The sequence below is a fragment of the Somniosus microcephalus genome, chromosome 12 (assembly GCF_052327205.1).
Source record: "Somniosus microcephalus isolate GS21.2 chromosome 12, FLI_Smic_1.0, whole genome shotgun sequence".
In the NCBI taxonomy this organism is placed as follows: Eukaryota; Metazoa; Chordata; class Chondrichthyes; order Squaliformes; family Somniosidae; genus Somniosus; species Somniosus microcephalus.
The window spans coordinates 99,257,064-99,275,936 of NC_140998.1; the positions used below are offsets into that span (position 1 = coordinate 99,257,064).

At 41.3% G+C, this 18,873-nt stretch overlaps 1 protein-coding gene across 1 annotated transcript in view; it reads right to left on the reverse strand.

Moving 5' to 3' along the window:
* Window positions 1–18,873, reverse strand: part of ralgapa1 (Ral GTPase activating protein catalytic subunit alpha 1) — a 251,419-nt gene that overhangs the window by 65,198 nt on the left and 167,348 nt on the right. The window contains exons 28-29 of the mRNA XM_086002312.1: window positions 13,299–13,457; window positions 9,361–9,558 (exon numbers count right to left, since the gene is read on the reverse strand). Coding sequence (XP_085858438.1) covers window positions 9,361–9,558; window positions 13,299–13,457 — 357 coding nt within the window. The remainder of the gene's footprint in view (window positions 1–9,360; window positions 9,559–13,298; window positions 13,458–18,873) is intronic.

Consider the following 18,873-nt stretch of genomic DNA (forward strand, 5'->3'; position numbering starts at 1 on the left):
AACAAAGCAGTTAATAAAGCATATGGGATCCTGGGTTTTATAAATGGAAGTATAGAGTACAAAAGCCAGGAAGCTATGCTAACCATATATAAAAACACCTTCTTCAAAGACCATCTTCAAGAAAGATGACAAGTCCGATTGCGGTAATTACAGAGGAGTTTCCCTGCTATCTGCCACAGGGAAAGTCATCGCAAGAATCCTCCTCAATCGCCTTCTCCCAGTGGCCGAAGAGCTCCTCCCAGAGTCGCAATGCGGATTCCGCCCACTAAGGGGCACAATGGACATGATCTTCACCGCACGTCAATTACAAGAGAAATGCAGGGAACAGCACCAACCACTGTACATGGCCTTCTTTGATCTCACAAAAGCCTTCGACACCGTCAACCGTGAGGGATTATGGCGTGTCCTCCTCAAATTCGGCTGCCCTCAAAAGTTTGTCACTATCCTCCGCCTGCTTCACGAAGACATGCAAGCCGTGATCTTGACCAACGGTTCCACCACAGACCCAATTCACGTACGAACCGGGGTCAAGCAAGGCGGTGTCATCGCACCAACGCTCTTCTCAATCTTCCTTGCTGCAATGCTCCATCTCACCCTCAGTAAGCTCCCCACTGGAGTGGAGCTAATTTACAGAACAAACGGAAACTGTTAACCTCCGTTGCCTCCAGTCCCGATCAAAGGTCGTCCCATCCTCTGTCATCGAATTACAGTATGCAGACGATGCTTGCGTCTGCGCTCACTCGGAGGTCGAACTCCAAACCATCATAAACACCTTCACCGAAGCATACGAGAACATGGGCCTTACACTAAACATCCGTAAGACAAAGGTCCTCTACCAACCTGCCCCCGCCATACAGTGCTGCCCCGATTATCAAAATCCACGACAAGGCCTTGGACAACGTGGACCACTTTCCATACCTCGGGAGCCTACTGTCAACAAGGGCAGACATCGACGACGAAGTCCAACACCGCCTTCAGTGTGCCAGTGCAGCCTTCGGTCGCCTGAGGAAGAGTGTGTTTGAAGACCAGGACCTCAAACCCGGCACTAAGCTCATGGTCTACAGGGCAGCAGTGATACCTGCCCTGCTGTATGCCTCCGAGACATGGACCATGTACAGCAGGCACCTCAAAGCACTGGAGAGGTACCACCAACGCTGCCTCCGCAAGATCCTGCAAATCCATTGGCAGGATAGGCGCACCAACGTCAGTGTTCTTGCTCGGGCCAACATCCCCAGCATCGAAGCTCTGACCACGCTCAATCAGCTCCGATGGACGGGTCACATTGTCTGCATGCCTGATACGAGACTCCCAAAACAAGCGCTCTACTCGGAGCTCCAGCACAGCAAGAGAGCCCCAGGTGGGCAGAGGAAACACTTCAAGGACACCCTCAAAGCCTCCTTGAAAAAGTGCAACATCCCCACCGACACTGGGAATCCCTGGCCCAAGACTGCACAAAGTGGAGGAGAAGCATCCGGGAAGTTGCCGAACACCTCGAGTCGCTTCGCCGGGAGCAAGCGGAAGCCAAGCGCAAGGCGTGCACGTCAACCCAAGCACGCCACCCACCCGCCCCTTCAACCACCGTCTGCCCCACCTGTGACAGAGACTGTAGGTCCCGCATTGGACTAATCAGCCACCTGCGAGCTCATTTTTAATGTGGAAGCAAGTCATCCTCAGTTCCGAGGGACTGCCTAAGAAGAAGAATATAAAAACACTAGTTCGGCCCCAGCTGAGCACGGTGTCCAATTCTGGGCATCACAATTTAGGAAGGACGTGAAGGTTTTGGCGAGGGTACAGAAGAGATTTACTAGAATGGTTCCCAGAGTAAGGTATTACAGTTATGTGGATAGACTAAAGAAGCTGGGGTTGTTCTCCTTAGAGCAGAGAAGGTTAAGAGGAGATTTGACAGAGATGTCTGAAATCATGAAGGGTTTAGGTAGAGTAAATAAAGAGCAACTATTTCCAATGGCTGAAGGGTCGATAACCAGAGGGCACAGATTTAAGGTGATTGGCAAAAGAATCAGAGGCGACATGAGGAAAAACTTTTTTACTCAACGAGTGATTAGGGTGGTGGAAACAAATTCAATAATAGTTTTCAAAAGGGAATTGGATAAATAAAGGAGAAAAAATTACAGGGATCTGCGGAAAGAGCCGGGGAGTGGGACGAACTGGATTGCTCTTCGAAAGAGCTGGCGCAGACTCGATGGGCCGAATGGCCTCCTTCTGCGCTGTACTATTCTACTTGGAACATTAACCTATCTTTTTCTTTCAGACGTTGATTGGCATATTGTGCAATTTCAGCATTTTCTGTTTTTATTTCACATTTCCAGCATTTGTGGGGTTGTCTCATGAATATTTTAATGTGGGAACAGAAACTATACTTCCAGCTGTTCCTGTAATTCACAATATTCTCTAGTGATTCACATCACTGGGCTTCAATTCATACTTTTGAATAAACACAAAATAATCTAGTCTGCAAACATATCAACATAGGAAGAAACAATAAAGTTTGTGCAAGTTCTTGTCCCAAAGAGCTATTTTTTTTATTTCTTGTATTTCTCTTGATCCTAGTGATACATTACAACTGTAATTGGATGATCAAGCCAATAAATTGTTGACATGCGTGATCAAGTTCTTTAAAGTGCTTGCTTCAGGCCAAAACAATCAAAACATTTAAATAACCGTTGAATTATCACTGACCTGAGACCTGATACGAGAAGTTGCAAAAAATCTCAGAGCTAGACAGACATCAATAGTAACAGATTACTATTATTCTGGCTGTCAGGAAGACCAATCCATGCAACACATGTCAATCAATATATGCCTTATTTATTGAGGCAATACGAGACATACAGGGCAAAAATGGCCAAGGGGCTGAGTTCCAAGACAAGAATAGCCAACCCTGGCTTCTGGCATAAATGAGAACACTATATTACTCCCATCTTTGTATAAAGTAATAATAATTTGTACATAGTCCAAGAAAAGCTATACAGTGTAGCTAGGATAAAAAGCAAACTGCTATGATTTTTAAATTGCTGCAGTGATAGGGAAGATTCTTCAGGAAAAAAAAAATCAATTTTTTTGGTTAAAAAAAAAATCACATTTCTGTGCTTCAAGTGCATTTTGCATCATGTTAGAAATGTGAAGTGTGGGAAAAAAGCATCGATATTCATTGATACCATTAGAATTCACTCATTTCAGCTAGCACTACAGTAAGTCGCTCACCATTCTTTTCAATAAAAAGATGCAATCTGTGCTTCAGTCTGGCACAATAAGAGGCATTTCTGTGGTACTTTGATCAATGCAACATGCCAGCACCCATCTGTAAAACCATCTTATTGTACTAGAAGCAAGACAAATCTAAATTACACACAAATGATTAGATGAAGATGCTGATGATTCATCCTTTCTCGAGGTTGTGATAAAAAAGGTGTTAAACTCAATTCTTTCAAGGTTGCAACTATTCTTGGAGTTCACTACAAACCAAGTGCAATTAAACCTATAGGATGCCTTTATGAGGTGCTGAAAACATAATTCTATCAAACTGAAATTAAAAATGTCAAGTCTAAATATGAAACTTGACATTTTAATTTTGAAGCATTTTTAACTGAATGGAAGCTCTACGTATAGTTAAGAAGTGCTATTACTACATAGTAGAAAAACCATACCATAGATGTCAAGTGACTTTTACCTGCTTTGCTCTACCATAGCCTTGATCTCAGGCAGGCCTAGTTGCTTTTGACCAGTAAAAGTAGCAGCAATAACTACAGAGCCGGTGAGAGGGGAAGTAGCTCTGATAATAAAAGATGACATAAGGACAGTAGCGAGTAAGGATCTCGGCTTGGAAGATCAGGAAGCAGAATCAGTATGGGTGGAGATAAGGAATAACAAGGGGCAGAAAACACTGGTAGGAGTAGTACATAGGCCCCCTAACAGTAGCTATACCATTGGACAGAATATTAATCAAGTAATAGTAGGAGCTTGCAACAAAGGTAATGCAATAATCTCGGGGGACTTTAATCTTCATATAGACTGGACAAATCAAATTGGCAAAGGTAATCTGGAGTACGAGTTCATGGAATGCATTCAGGACAGTTTCCTAGAACAATACGTCATGGAATCAACCAGGGAACAGGCTATTTTAGATTTTGTATTGTGTAATGAGGCAGGGTTAATTAACAATCTCATAGTAAAGGATCCTCTGGGGCAGAGTGATCATAATATGATAGAATTTCACATTAATTTTTGACAGTGAATTGCCTAAGTCCAAAACTAGAGTCTAAAACTTAAATAAAGCCAATTACATAAGTGTGAGGGGGTGAGTTGGCTAAGGTAGATTGGAAAAATAGATTAAAAGGTATGGTGGTAGATAAGCAGTGGCTAGCATTTAAATAAATAATTCTTCTCTTAGGCAGTCCCTCGGAACCGAGGATGACTTGCTTCCACATTAAAAATGAGTTCTCAGGTGACTGATGAGTCCAATGTGGGACCTAGTCTCTGTCACAGGTGGGGCAGACGGTGGTTGAAGGGGCGGGTGGGTGGGGTGCTTGGCTTGACGTGCGGTCCTAAACATTTAAAGAAATATTTCATAATTCTCAACAAAAATACATTCCATTGAGAAACAAAAACTCCACGGCAAAAGTGATCCAACCATGGCTAACTAAAGAAGTTAAGGATAGCATTAGATTGAAAGAAGCTTATAATGTCACAAAGAATAATAGTGAGCCTGAGGATTGGGAGTTTCAGAAACCAGCAAAGGTTGACCAAAAAATTGATAAAAAGGGAAAAAATAGAATGAGAGAAAACTAGCAAGAAATATAAATGCAGATTGTAAGAGTTTCTACAAGTATGCAAAAAGGAAAAGAGTAGCAAAAGTAAATGTTGGCCCCTTAGAGGTTGAGACAGGAGAAATTATTATGGGGAATAAGGAAATGGCAGAAACGTTAAAGAAATATTTTGTATCGGTCTTCACAGTAGAAGATACAAAAAGCATACCAAAAATGGTAGGGAACCAAGGGTCTAATGAGGGTGAGGAACTTAACATAATTAATATAAGTAGAGAAAAAGTACTAGAGAAACTAATGGGACTAAAAGCCGACAAATCCCCTGGACCTGACGGCCTACATCCTAGGGTTCTAAAAGAGGTGGCTGAAGAGATAGTGGATGCATTGATTTTGATCTTCCAAATTTCCCTAGATTCTAAAATGGTCTCAGTGGATTGGAAGGTCCCAAATGTAACACTGCTATTCAAGAAAGGAGGGAGAGAAAAAATGGGGAACTACAGGCCAGTTAGCCTGACATCAGTCGTCGGGAAAATGCTGGAATCCATTGTTGAGAAAGTGGTATCAGGGCACTTAGAAAATCCTAACATGATTAGGCAGAGTCAACATGGTTTTATGAAAGAGAAATCGTGTTTGACAAATTTATTAGAGTTTTTTGAGGATGTAACTAGCAGGGTAGATAAAGGGGAACCAGTGGATGTAGTATATTTGGATTTCCAAAAGGCATTCGATAAGGTGCCACATAAAAGGTTATGACACAAGATTAGGACTCATGGGTTTGGGGGTAATACAGTAGCATGGATAGAGGATTAGTTAACAGACAGAAAACAGAGTAGGGATAAATAGATCTTTTTCAGGTTGGTAGGTTGTAACTAGTGGGGTGCCGCAAGGATCAGTGTTGGGGCCTCAGCTATTTACAATCTATATTAATGACCTAGATGAAGGGACCGAGTGTAATGTATCCAGGTTTGCTGATGATACAAAGCTAGGTGGGACAGTAAGCAATGAGGAGAACACAAAGAGTCTGCAAAGGGATATAGATAGATTAAGTGAGTGGGCAGTAAGGTGGCAGATGGAGTATAATGTAGGGAAATGTGAGGTTATTCACTTTGGTAGGAAGAATAGAAATACAGAATATTTTTTAAATGGTGAGAAACTTTTAAATGTTGGCGTTGAGAGAGATTTGGGTGTCCTCGTGCAAGATACACAGAAAGCTAGCATGCAGGTACAGCAAGCAATAAGGAAGGCAAATGGCATGTTGGCCTTTATTGCAAGGGGGTTGGAGTATAAGAGTAAGGAAGTCTTGCTACAATTGTACAGGGCCTTGGTGAGACCGCACCTGTAGTATAGAAATTAATACAAAACCATTTACAGTAAAACATGGCTCCAAGTCACAATAGATCAGAAAGAGAACAATGGGGAGGCTGGATGGGAGCTTTCTATGTAGAGTATGAGATTCATTCAAAAGATGTGGAAGGCTCCACCCACAATAAGTAATTACCATTCTTGCTATTGTTAGGAACATAGGAACAGGAGTAGGCCATTCAGCCCTTCGAGCCTCGTCCGCCAATTAGATCATGGGTGATCTGTACCTCAACCCCATTTACCCGCCTTTGATTCATATCCATTAATACCCTTACCTAACAAAAATCTATCAACCTCAGTCTTGAAATTTTCAATTAACCCAGCAGCTACAGCCTATTGGGGCACAGAGTTTGAGATTTATACTACTCTGTGAAAAAATGCTTCCTAATTTCCCTCCCAAATGACCTGGCTCTAATTCCAAGATAATGCACCCTTGTTCTGGATACCCCCACCTTGGGAAATAGTTCCTCCTTAACCACGCTATTGAATCCTTTTATTATTTCATACATCTTCTATACTCAAGGGAATACAAGCCAAGTTTATGCAACCTGCCTTCAATTTAACCCCATCGGTATCATGCTGGTTAATCTGCGCTGCACCTCCTCCAAGGCCAATACATCTTTCCTGAAGTGTAGTGATCAGAACTGAACACAGTACTCCAGATGGGGTCTGACCAAGGTTCTATACAACTGAAGCAATTCTTCCTCCCCATTGCATTCCAACCCATTTGAGATAAAGGCCAACATTCCATTAGCCTTTTTGATTGCTTTATGTACCTGTCAACTGGCCTTGAGTGATTTGCGTACATGGACACCCAAATCTCTTTGCCCCTCCACAGTTCCTAGCTTCTCACCATTTAGAAAATATTCCGATTTGTATTTCTTCTTGAAGTGTTAAGATAATAATGCTTAGTAAAAGCTTGTTAACTGCTCTAGGTTTCTGTCTTGCAAATGGTAACTAGAGAAATTTTTTACACATTGATCCAGACACAATTAAAAAGCTCTCAAGAAGATACAATTCATTACCTAATCCATTTGGGTTTATACCCAATGTTTTGTTCCCAAAAGAAAAACAAAAAAATGGTTTAAGGCCTTTCAGCCTATCTACATAATAAGTTAGTGCCCTGTGCAAATCTCCCTTTCAATGGAAGAAAGGTATGGTGGGAGATAAAATTTTAGTACCGTGATTTCCTGAGACAAGAGAAGCTTAAAAACTATTACAATAATTAATTCTCTGCATAGGTTTTCTCCCTTGAAAAAGGAAGCTTCTATGGGTCAGATAGCTATCCCAAAATTCAAAGCCTGTAAATCTAGAGGATAATGGCTGTTGTCCTAATGCCAGCGTCGAAAAGCTCCATAGCTGACAGATGCAGTAACTTTGCGCCTGGAGCGAACAATAAACCCTCATGCTGCTGATAAGCTAACTGGGAACGCCTTGTATTTTCCTGGTCTCTAACTGACGGATGCCCAAATAACAGATCGTATATCTCAGGCTACAAACTCAATCAGATTTAATAAGAGATAAAATTGGTAGAAGTGAAAGTCAAATAACAAGAGAAATTACAGTGATTCATTTCACTTACAAAATCTGTTTCAGAATAATAAAATGTTTTACAACTCAGATCTGAGGTTACACTTTCAAGTTTGTTCAATGTCTATGATGTGAAGTTTATATATGAAATCAGATAATCACGATGTGTTCCATAGGTCCCAGCTGGTCAAGTGATGAAAAATTTGCAAAAGGAACCTTGAAATGGGAGTGAGAGTTATTGTTTTGAAGTCCTAAATAATTTTCAGGAGAAATTGGGGGTTTCTTCTTTGTAGTTTGTGGACCTCATTTTAAAGTGGCCACGATGCGCTAAATATTAATAGAATATCAAAACATATAAAGTATCTTCTGACACAAAACAAAGCAGATCTTCCATCCATTACACCTGACTAGAAGCAAAACTAGTTTGATGGCGGGGCATTTATCAGCAAACTCTACCCGAAGACGAGGACAGCTAGTGACCACAGTGGAAGGGGTTGTGTGTGGTCAGAGAAAACCCAACACCTGCTCACTAATGGTGCATGGCTATTTTTTAAAGGAAATGGATGGATGCACCTGGACTTGAAAAGTGCTTTACTTCAATAGATCCAAAGGTGCTCCTGCATAGGGAAAAACTGGGATTAGACATCCTAGGAGTTAGTCCCTTTCGGTAATTAAATTGATTAATCCTTTGCGTTAAGTTTGCACCAGGCCTCATGAGGCAAAGAAAATGCAAAAGTAGGAGGCATCAGAGACAGGTGTTGTGGGTGTCCATCATTGAGAAGGACCCATGGACTCTTCAAAATTTCAAGTCAGGTGCTGGCATCAATCAGCAGCTGTGGGTCTAAGGTTAAATCAGTTGGTAAAGACTTAATAGGTCTCAATAAAAAATGTGTTGACTGATGCGTGAACTCCATATTGTAGGCTTTCCCTCAAGAACAAGAACATTTCTCAGGTAAGGAGAAAACTATCTGCTGCATGAGATGGGAGAAGAACACTGAAGTCATTGATCTGAAATATTAACTCTTGTTTCTCTCTCCACAGATGCTGCCTGACCTGCTGAGTATTTCCAGCATTTTCTGTTTTTATTTTAGGTTTCCAGCATCTACAATATTTTGCTTTTGAAGAAAACTGAAGCCCTGTTTCAGATCGAGTATCTCTGTAATTGTGCTCATAGAACATCTTTATTGTATTACACAATAGTTGCTATTGTTCGAACTGTTGTTTTCAGATGCAGCAGTGAATACATTGTAGACTGTAAAATGGTGTTTAAAGCAAGGTTTAAAAAACACAGCAAAACAAAGACTTGCTAACCGAATGTAGCTTTATAGTTTTTCTGTATTAAAAAAACACCTAAATCTGTTCTATTTTATCTCAGCTTCTCGATTTAAGAGGTTTGATAGATTTTCAAGTTTGTCACATTACATCATGGGCTAAGTTGATTTAGCCCATATTTTTCCAACTGTTTTTCATATGCTCAGAAGGCCCATTTATACTTGTTAGAATAATGAACAAATGATCTTTCTTCCTTTTAAAAACATCTTGTAAACTGGTTCTCAATACAATGAATGAAATTTCAGATTTACCTTTGTCCCCATAAAAATAAAGGCTTGAGCATGTGGATTCTCCTCCCCAAGACACTAGCAGAGGCACTGAAAATGAAGAAATTTACATATTTACATCCATCTTACTTAAGAGGGTTTCTAAGGCTAGAAAAGGGACATCTCGATGAAGAGAAAAAATATTTTAAAAAAGGATACAAATTTTGATACAGTGGAATTAGTGATTTTAGTGCTCGACTTGCATTGATTGCTGTAGCTCGGACTAGACTTGGTAGGACTTTCCCATCCACGATTGCACCATCAAAGAGTGGGCCAAAAAATGGTACCTGTTTGAAAGAAGCTAATTACTTGGTTCAGTTTTACAAATTGAATTTATCCTGTATTACCACAATAAGTTACAAAAGATTTCTGATAGCCAAGTCTAGTTTAAAAAAAACTAGGTTTACTTTGCATCCATAGCAAGAAATACAATTAAAAAGTAATTGATAAAGCTAAAAAGTATCTAATTTAAGTCTAAATTTTTTGTTGGCTACTTGAATGAAGATGCATGGAGAATGCTAATTACTTAAATAGGTACGTTCTCCCTCATTAATTGGAAATTTTCAGCCTTCACATAAAAATGACATTGTTACGATTAAATTGGGAAGAGTGGGTTATGGAAGGGGAAATTACCTGGAATACCGTCCCTTTAAGAAAATCACACCATGGTAAGGTGATCTTCTCCACTGTTACATAAAAGACTTAACTCTGGGTTGTATTCCTTGCCCAAAGAAGAAAGCACTGATACCCAGGTAACAACAAGAGCACTGAAACCTACAATAAAATAGCAGAATAGCTCCAAGCCACGCTAGATCAGAGAGAGCAAATGAAGCAAGTTCTCCATGTGGAGGCCTTTTCAAAGAATGAAGACGACCATACCTAATGTTTTTCTTATTTATTCAACTTCCACATGCACATGGAAAATATGCCAAAGAAACATAAAATTGTGGTAGGATTAAGAAATATATTCTTCAGTCCTGCTTGGAACACAGCAGTGTCAAAAGCATTGAGCTGTGAAATCAGAATATTTAGTAAAAGCATGCATACTGCTTCAGGTCGCCGTCTTGCAGATGACCTTTAGAGGAACCACACGGTCCAAGACGTGGTTGCCGTACAAGTAATTAGCTCGGATTTCTCTAGTGGGTCAAGTGCTGCCAAAGAACACCACAGAGGGACACAATAAGTTACTTTGCTAAGCTCCTTTTGGCAATAGGCTTGTGTCTAAAATTATATTCCCAAAAGAAATGAACTGCACAGATAAGCAAAGATCTTTTGTCCCAGGTGTATATTAGATTTCAAAGCTTTTGCACATCAATTAAGTGATAATTCCAATCAAGTGGAAGCAATATTTGGTGGCAGATAAAACATTGGCATGGTGATGCCCTCAGAAAGTAGAACACACACAATCTTAGAATCAATCTCATGCCCCATCCTTCCTTTCTCCTTAAATGCATGCCAGAAAGGTAAGGTGGGTTTACCAACATTGTGCAGCTCATTAACTCTCTGTGCAGATAAGGACTAATAAAGTAATCACTTTAAATAGGCGTGACAACAAAGTTGAAGTCCATGGAATAAAAGGGACAGTGGCAGCATGGATACATAATTGGCTAAGTGACAGGAAACAGAGCATAGTGGTGAATGGTTGTTTTTCGGACTGGAGGAAGGAAGATAGTGGTGTTCCTCAGGTACTGGGACCACTGCTTTTCTTGATATATATCAATGACTTGGGTGTACAGGGCACAATTTCAAAATTTGCAGAGGACACAAAACTTGGAAGTATAGTGAACAGTGAGGAGGATAGTGAAAGACTTCAAGAGGACATAGACAGGCTGGTGGAATGGACGGACACATGGCAGATGAAATTTAACGCCGAAAAGTGCAAAGTGATACATTTTGGTAGGAAGAACGAGAGGCAATATAAACTGAAAGGTACAATTCTAAAGGGGGTGCATGAACAGAGAGACCTGGGGGTATATGTGCACAAATTGTTGAAAGTGGCAGGGCAGGTTGAGAAAGCGGTTAAAAAAGCATGCGGGATACTGGGCTTCATAAATAGAGGTACAGAGTACAAAAGCAAGGAAGTTATGATGAACCTTTATAAAACATTGGTTTGGCCTCAACTGGAGTATTGTGTCCAATTCTGGGCACTGCACTTTAGGAAGGATGTGAAAGCCTTAGAGAGGGTGCAGAAAAGATGAGGGTGCATGGATGAGGGACTTCAGTTACGTGGATAGACTGGAGAAGCTGGGGTTGATCTCCTTAGAGAAGGTTGAGGGGAGATTTGATAGAGGTGTTCAAAAGCATGAGGAGTCTAGACAGAGTAGGTAGAGAGAAACTGTTCCCGTTGGCAGAAGGGTCGAGAACCAGAGGACACAGATTTAAGGTGATTGGCAGAAGAACGAAAGGCGACACGAGGAAAAACTTTTTTAAGCAGCAAGTGGTTATGATCTGGAATGTACTGCCTGAAAGGGTGGTGGAGGCAGATTCAATCATGGCTTTCAAAAGGGAATTGGATAAGTACCTGAAGGAAAAAAATTTGCAGGGCTATGGGGCAAGGGCCTAGCTGAAGTGCTCTTGCAGAGAGCTGGCACGGGCTCGATGGGCCAAATGGCCTCCTTCTGTGCTGTAACCATTCTATGATTCGAAGTAACTTAAACTTGTAAGAATTCACAGATCGATTGGTTGTGGTAACAGTGGACAAAAGGCTTAGCATTATAAATCTTCAAGATGCAGGTTTTCCTAAAAGCTAGCAATATGCTTTAACTTTTGCATCCCCAACTATTTTAAGAGGTAAGTTATCACTCAGAAGCTTGGAGAGTCATTGTGAAAATTAAATATGACTAACAGAAATATCCTGTTTGAAAATCTGGATTTAGCACACTTGCACTGAAGGTGTGGTGTGTGCTGGCTGGCACGTTGCAGGATGGCTCAGGGGCAAAGGGAGAGAGCGCACAGCTTGTCGGACACAGCACTGGAGGTTCAGAGGAGGGATGTCCTGTACCCGCAAAGGGGTGGGGGGGGGGGGGGCGGGGGGAAGGACACCACGTCGCCCTCCTGTCCCTCTCTCCTGCAGCAGCTGGTGGTGCTCTGTCTGGCCTCATGTCCTCCTCCCATTCCTCATCCACACCAAGGGGGGCCCCTAGTAAGATGCCCATGACCAAGCACTCCCTTTCTCCTTGTGACAACTATAAAAGGTGTCCAATAAGGTGGGCAGCACAGCACTTACTCTTTTTAGGTGAAGTCCTCAGAGAATTTGCAGAATAAATGTTGCCCGAGTGTTGATGAAGTATTAACAAAGTGTCCCAGAAAGTCTCCCAATGTGTTTCAGAGGTCCTTGTCACAGCTCTAGCAGCAAGGGAACATGAAAAGGCGAGTATCCCTTTAAGTAGCGCTTGAAATCAACATCAATGCCATGTTTACTCCCAAACAGCTGGTTGGTGTTAGGAGAGGGAGTTAAGACAAGCGCTAGCTACCAAAATGCCGTGCAGCCTCTTTAATGAATGCTACCCAGCATTTTAAGTGGCAATCAGCCCCTTAATGAGCCTCCGGGCAGCTGTTCCTAGGGCAGGTGTCAACTTCCTTACCAAGATGGCATCTTGCTCTAAACTGGTGTTTTAGCTCAAGACCCCATTTGGTGTTGCCAAAAATTGCCCTCATTGTCTCAAATAATTTTGCTCCAACGGGATGAAAATAATATTACTCCTATGTGGAGGTTGAATGTGTGAAAACTCTAATCTAAACAATATGGCCTTGCAATTTTCAAGAACACTATAAATTTTACTTTGTCCTTTTCTAAAAACAAAATTCTTGCAGAATTAGATGCGTTATTTCTGGGATGTACCTAAAATAAAATGGTGGATTTAAAATACTGAATTGTTCAGGAGGAAAATGGTAGCAAAAAAAACCTCATGTTCTAGCTGCAGTTCTCAAACATAACTTCACTAAAATAGTGTGTAATTATTTTGGTATTATTACTAATGCAGTTCTATATAGATATTAAATAATACATAGTGGAGGATTTCCTTACCTCAGGCTTCTTCATTATATGGATACTGAACATATAATTTTTCATTGGATAAATAACAATGAGGACATCACCAAACTCTGTGGGAATGATTCCTCTTCTGTAGTCTCTTGTATGCTCTGACCAGACTATGTGTACTTCATCATTCCCGAGGTGTCTCAACTACCCAAAATAAAAGAGAGAAGCGAAGAGAAGAAAAGCAAAATTACAATATTTAGTAAGTTGAGTAACTACAAAAATCAATACTTTTAGTCTTAGCAAATGAGCTCTATGGCTGGCCATTTCATTTCTTCTGGTTTGCACCAATAGGTTCAGAGAACAAGCATGCATGTGACACTTGGCTACTTGAATGGAGATGTATGGAAAATGCTTATTACTTAGATGTTCTTCCTATTAATTCTAGTAGGAGTAGGGATATGTAGACAACAAGGCTTTTTTGGTCTGAAACAAGAGCTAATAAAGGACAGGTACTATGTGGGACATAAATGGAGGCTTCTCAGTTATTCAGTGCAATGTAGTTATGGAAGGCAATGAAGGTAGATGTCATGGGCATCTGTTCCTGGAAAGGGTCTCCAGCACTATGGACATTTTGAAGCCAAGCTGTGCAACTGAACAGCTGCCATAATGTTGCATCAACTGAGGTTGTTCCCACCAGACCAGCTTGCAACATGGGGCAGTTGGAATGGCATACAAACCTTTTCAGTCTATGCTGAACTACTGGTGGTGGTGGGGGTCCGGAGGTCTGGGTTTCCCCGCACACTATGGAAATTGACAGGCTTGCCTTCCAGTTTTTGGAGTGGGGGGGGGGGGGGGGTGTGTGGAAGCACTCTAGAAGAGGCTGCAGAACCAGGTAGGTCTGATCTGCCGGAGGGGTGGGGGGGTGAGGTGGTCGGTGAAGCCAGGAGGAAGCATACCTACACCTCCCGCCCACAGGGAGTGCTCCTCGAGGCTGTCCTCGCCTCGCTGCAGTTGCTGGGATTCCCGAGGCGTTGGGGGGGGGGGGGGGGGGGGAAGAGAAGGAGTTGGAGGAAGCAGGAGGGGTTGGGGAGGCAGGTAGAAGAGTTGGGGAGGCGGGGGAGGAGGAGTAGAGGAAAGGGGAGGAGGAGTGGGGGAAAGGGGAGGAGGAGTGGGGGAAGGGGAGGATTATGGGAAAGTTGCAGAAGCTATGCTACGTGAGGTTGTGTCCAGATTCCATTTTGTACTGTACACTACATTTTGTGGTTAAAAGACAGTTTCTGCATTGAATGCTGAGACAAGTAGTATCTGGAAAAAGATAGCAGATTGGGAATGCTCAACCAATTCTACTTTTCAGCTTGGAAAATTTCCTGAAGTTTATGCCATTTAACTATAAATATTAATATAAACTAAAATACAATATTAAAATTGCAACAGAATGTTTGATTTTAAAATGGAGACTGAATTATGTCTTTGTGCTCTGGTGCAATTATCCGTCATCCTCTAACCCAGCTTCTCCTGAAGACCACGCAGGGTCTTGACTCACTGTGTACGCTACCACAGATGATCAATTAGTATATTTTATTTATTGTAAATCGTTCCGTAAAGCATTTTAAAGTTTTCACATTCTTACTCAAATTATCTGATCACAACTTACAGCGCACACACTCCATTTTCCTACTTCTGCTTGTATACCCAGCTACCCCTCCCAGGTGGTTATCCTACAGCATTGTTCAGGCAATACCAATGCTATATTCAATTCTTCTTTTGTTTTAACATTTTCCCATCTTTCCCTTTTTATATGCATCCAAATCCTGTTGTTATCTATTTGGCTTGACTGTGTAGAAGCATATGTTCTTCTGTGCTTCAAATAGTACTTAAGCAAATATTGGTTTTCAAGCATGATGTTTTCTGCATAACCCCAAAACTCATTGTACTATAAAATGGGTTCTTTTGCTATTGGCAAAGATTTTCCTTTCCTGACTGCAGGCTACCTAACCCAATTAGATGTATTAAACTAATTATTGAGGTCAACCAGTTATGATCCAATATTACACTTCAGCTACTGCTTGTTAAGATATCCAGTGAATAAATCATCACCTCCAAAGATGTATGTTTGGGTGAAAGAGGGGACAGCCTAATGATACCCTATCGTTCATTCGTTACAGAATACAAGTTTGAAGATTCAAAGTAGGACAAAGCTTCAACTCAACAGAATTTATTAAATTCTGTAAAAAAAAAAAATTCCAATACAGATGGCCATTTACAACAGTGCAATGGGGGGTGGGGTGAAATGCTCCCACAGCACATTTACATGTACTTGCTTTCCTACTACTGTATATTAACTTACCTTAAATGCACATTCAGGCTGCTCAACAGATTAGACAATCCATCCAATTATTGCTCAATTCCTATATTATAGTAAGTTCCCATAATGAAGGTACAGGTAGACTATCCTTTATCTGCACTTCTGAAAACCGAAAACCTCTAAAAACCGAAAGTTTTTTCGTGGAGCGTAAGTCGTGCGCACGACATGACCCGAGTGGCGCCAAACATGACAGGAGTGGTCCGGGAGCTCTGCCTTTCCCTGTGAACAGGGCAGAGGGTCACAGAGTTCCCTCCTGGGTAGGAGATTGCAGGCCGAGCCGGGCAGTGTGAAGGAGGTACCGGGAGAGTGAACCCAACAATACAGCGGCCCGTCCAATAGCTGCAGCGGCCCGTCCGATAGTCTTTTCTTCCCCCCCACCCCCCCTGACTTGATTTGCGGGCCAGTTTAGTGTAGGAGTCAGCCGATATCCGTCTTTCCCACAACTGGCAGCGGCAGTCGAGCCCCAGACCCCTGCTAAGTCAAGGAATTCAGACACAGAGCAGGGGGAGCCGGAAACCTCGATCTAACGGCAGAAATCAGCAGCCGTTTTGTTAGTTTTTTTTTCTTCCCCTAGCATTTTTTTTTAAACAGTCAGGCTGTGGAAAGAGTCTCTGTAGCTTAGCAACAGCTTCAGAGATGCTTCCAAGGCAGGGCCCGAGTGTTTACAAGCTGTTGCTAAGCAACAGTGTTTGTTGTCGGATACGGAGATGAAAACCTTCTGAAATCCGAAAACCGAAACACAGCTGGTCCCAAGGTTTTCGGATAAAGGATAGTCTACCTGTATTACCAAGAAAGATTCAGAAAAACCCAATTTTTTCAAATACTGCCAGAATGGCAAAATGATAAATCAAATCAGACAGTCAGATGTTTCAATGCCTTAAGCAGATGGTGTTGTTCAATGAATGTGGTTGAATGCTATAAAACCAAAGTATGCAAATATAATAGCAGCCACACAGAGAATAAAATAAAATGGATTCTATTTAATGCAGGAAACTCTGACCCCCAGTTTTTAAAAATCATAATTCTCATAGACACAAGTGCATTGTATCAGCATTGATATACATTAAATGAAGAAAATCACTGGCCCATGCAATACTTTCATTTCATTTTTGTTGACAGCATGATATATTTGATTTTCAGTATTCTTGCTCTGCATGGTCTTATATAATACTGAATTTCTCAAAGAAAATAATTAAGCCACATACTTTTTTCCTGAAAAAGCTGCATATTCCATTTCAAACAGCAGTGTAGATGTAATTTCAAAATCTGATCTTAAAATCGAATCTTGAATGCAATTTCTAAAAGGTGAATTACTGACTTCTGCAGTATTACTGGGAAGTGGTGAAATTCAAATTGAGATTAGACACTTCCTCCAAGAGGAAAATATAACGAATGTACGTCCTAGGACTCTAGTTTAAGTGCAGTGTAAACAAAGGCCTGGTAGTAGGTTGTCTGCCAGCTGTGTACTTACGTGCGCATGTGTTTTATTACAATAAAATATGTATGTATAATTGAACAATTAAGGAAGCAAATTGTTGAACTTACTTTAGGGCACAAAACTTGCCTTTTGATTGAAAATAATTATGCCATGAAGTAATGTGTTGAGTGGAGGTCTTAGTCGCCACATTCGTGCTGAAAGCTACATTCTTCAATCTTTATATTCTGAGGCAGTGTTTGCACAGTATACAGTATTCTAAATATTGATAAAAAATCTTGCCATATTTGCTAAAGAAAAACAGTTAGCTGCTGATTTTCTATAGACTGTGCTAGAAAGACCTTATAAATACAGTTCTGATGAAAAGTTCATCGACCTGAAACGTTAACTCTTGTTTCTCTTCACAGATGCTGCCTGAGCTGCTGAGTATTTCCAGCATTTTCTGTTGCGAGTAATGCATGCTTGATCTTTGTGGGGGAAGAGGTAACCAAAGGCTTAGTTAAACTGATGGGTATTAAGGAGGCTTTTAAAGGTGGAGAAAAGTAGAAAGGTGGAGGTTTTTAGTGAATTCTAAAAGGGTTGAGGTGAGGGACAGTGATTGAGCACTTGGGCAAATATGAACTGAAAAGAAGAGAGACAGCATGGATTTGTAAAGGGTAAGTCATGTCTAACGAAACTAGATGAATTTAAAAAAATTTTTTTTTTTTTTTTTTTTTTTTTTGAGGTCACCAACGTGGTAGGTAAAAGAGCGCTTATGGATGTTATTTATATGGACTCCCAGAAGGCATTCGGTAAGGTTCCACACAAGAAACTGTTAGCAAAAATAGAAGCACATGGAATTGGAGGCAACCTTTTGAAATGGGTAAGGGTTTGGTTAGGAGGTAAGAGGCAGAGTAGGGATAATGGGTATGTACTCCAATTGGCAGAATGTGACTAATGGTGTCCCCACAGGTTCTGTACTGGGGCCTCAGATTTTCACTATTTATAAATGACTTAGATGAAGGAAGAGAGAGCTGTATACCAAAATTTGCTGACAACACTAAGTTAGGTGGCACATTGAGTCGTGTAGATGGGAGCAGAAAGTTGCAAAGGGACATTGATAGATTAGGTGAGTGGGCAAAACTGTGGCAGATGGAGTTCAACATGGGGAAGTGCGAGGTCATCCACTTTGGACTGAAGAAAGATAGATCAGAGTATTTTCTGAATGGCGAGAAGCTAGGAACTGTGGAGTAGCAGAGATTTAGGGGTCCATGTTCAGAAATCATTAAAACCAGTGGACAAGTATAAAAAATTTAAAAGGCTAATGGATTTTTAGTCTTCATCTCAAAGGGGCTGGGATATAAAGGGGTGGAATATGGGGAATCCCAGATATAACCTTTGCAGGTCTGCCTATCCACTTAAGACATTAGGACAACACAGAAGTGGAGAGACAATTTTATTTTTTGTAGTGGTCTTTCCTCTTGATTAACATATTTCAACAATTGTAGTAAGCTACTACACAGATGTCAACTGATGGCCATTTTGAGCACCAACAGCGAATCTGGTTCCTAAAAATGATGGCAGTGAGGAGAGATTATTAATTAACTTGATCGATTCTGACAATTTCTTAGCCAGACTGGGACAGATCTTATTTTTTTATTCGTTTATGGGATGTGGGATCGCTGGCAAGGCCAGTATTTATTGCCCATCCCTAATTGCCCTCGAGAAGGTGGTGGTGAGCCGCCTTCTTGAACCGCTGCAGTCCGTGTAGTGAAGGTACTCCCAACAGTGCTGTTAGGTAGGGAGTTCCAGGATTTTAACCCAGCAACGATGAAGGATCG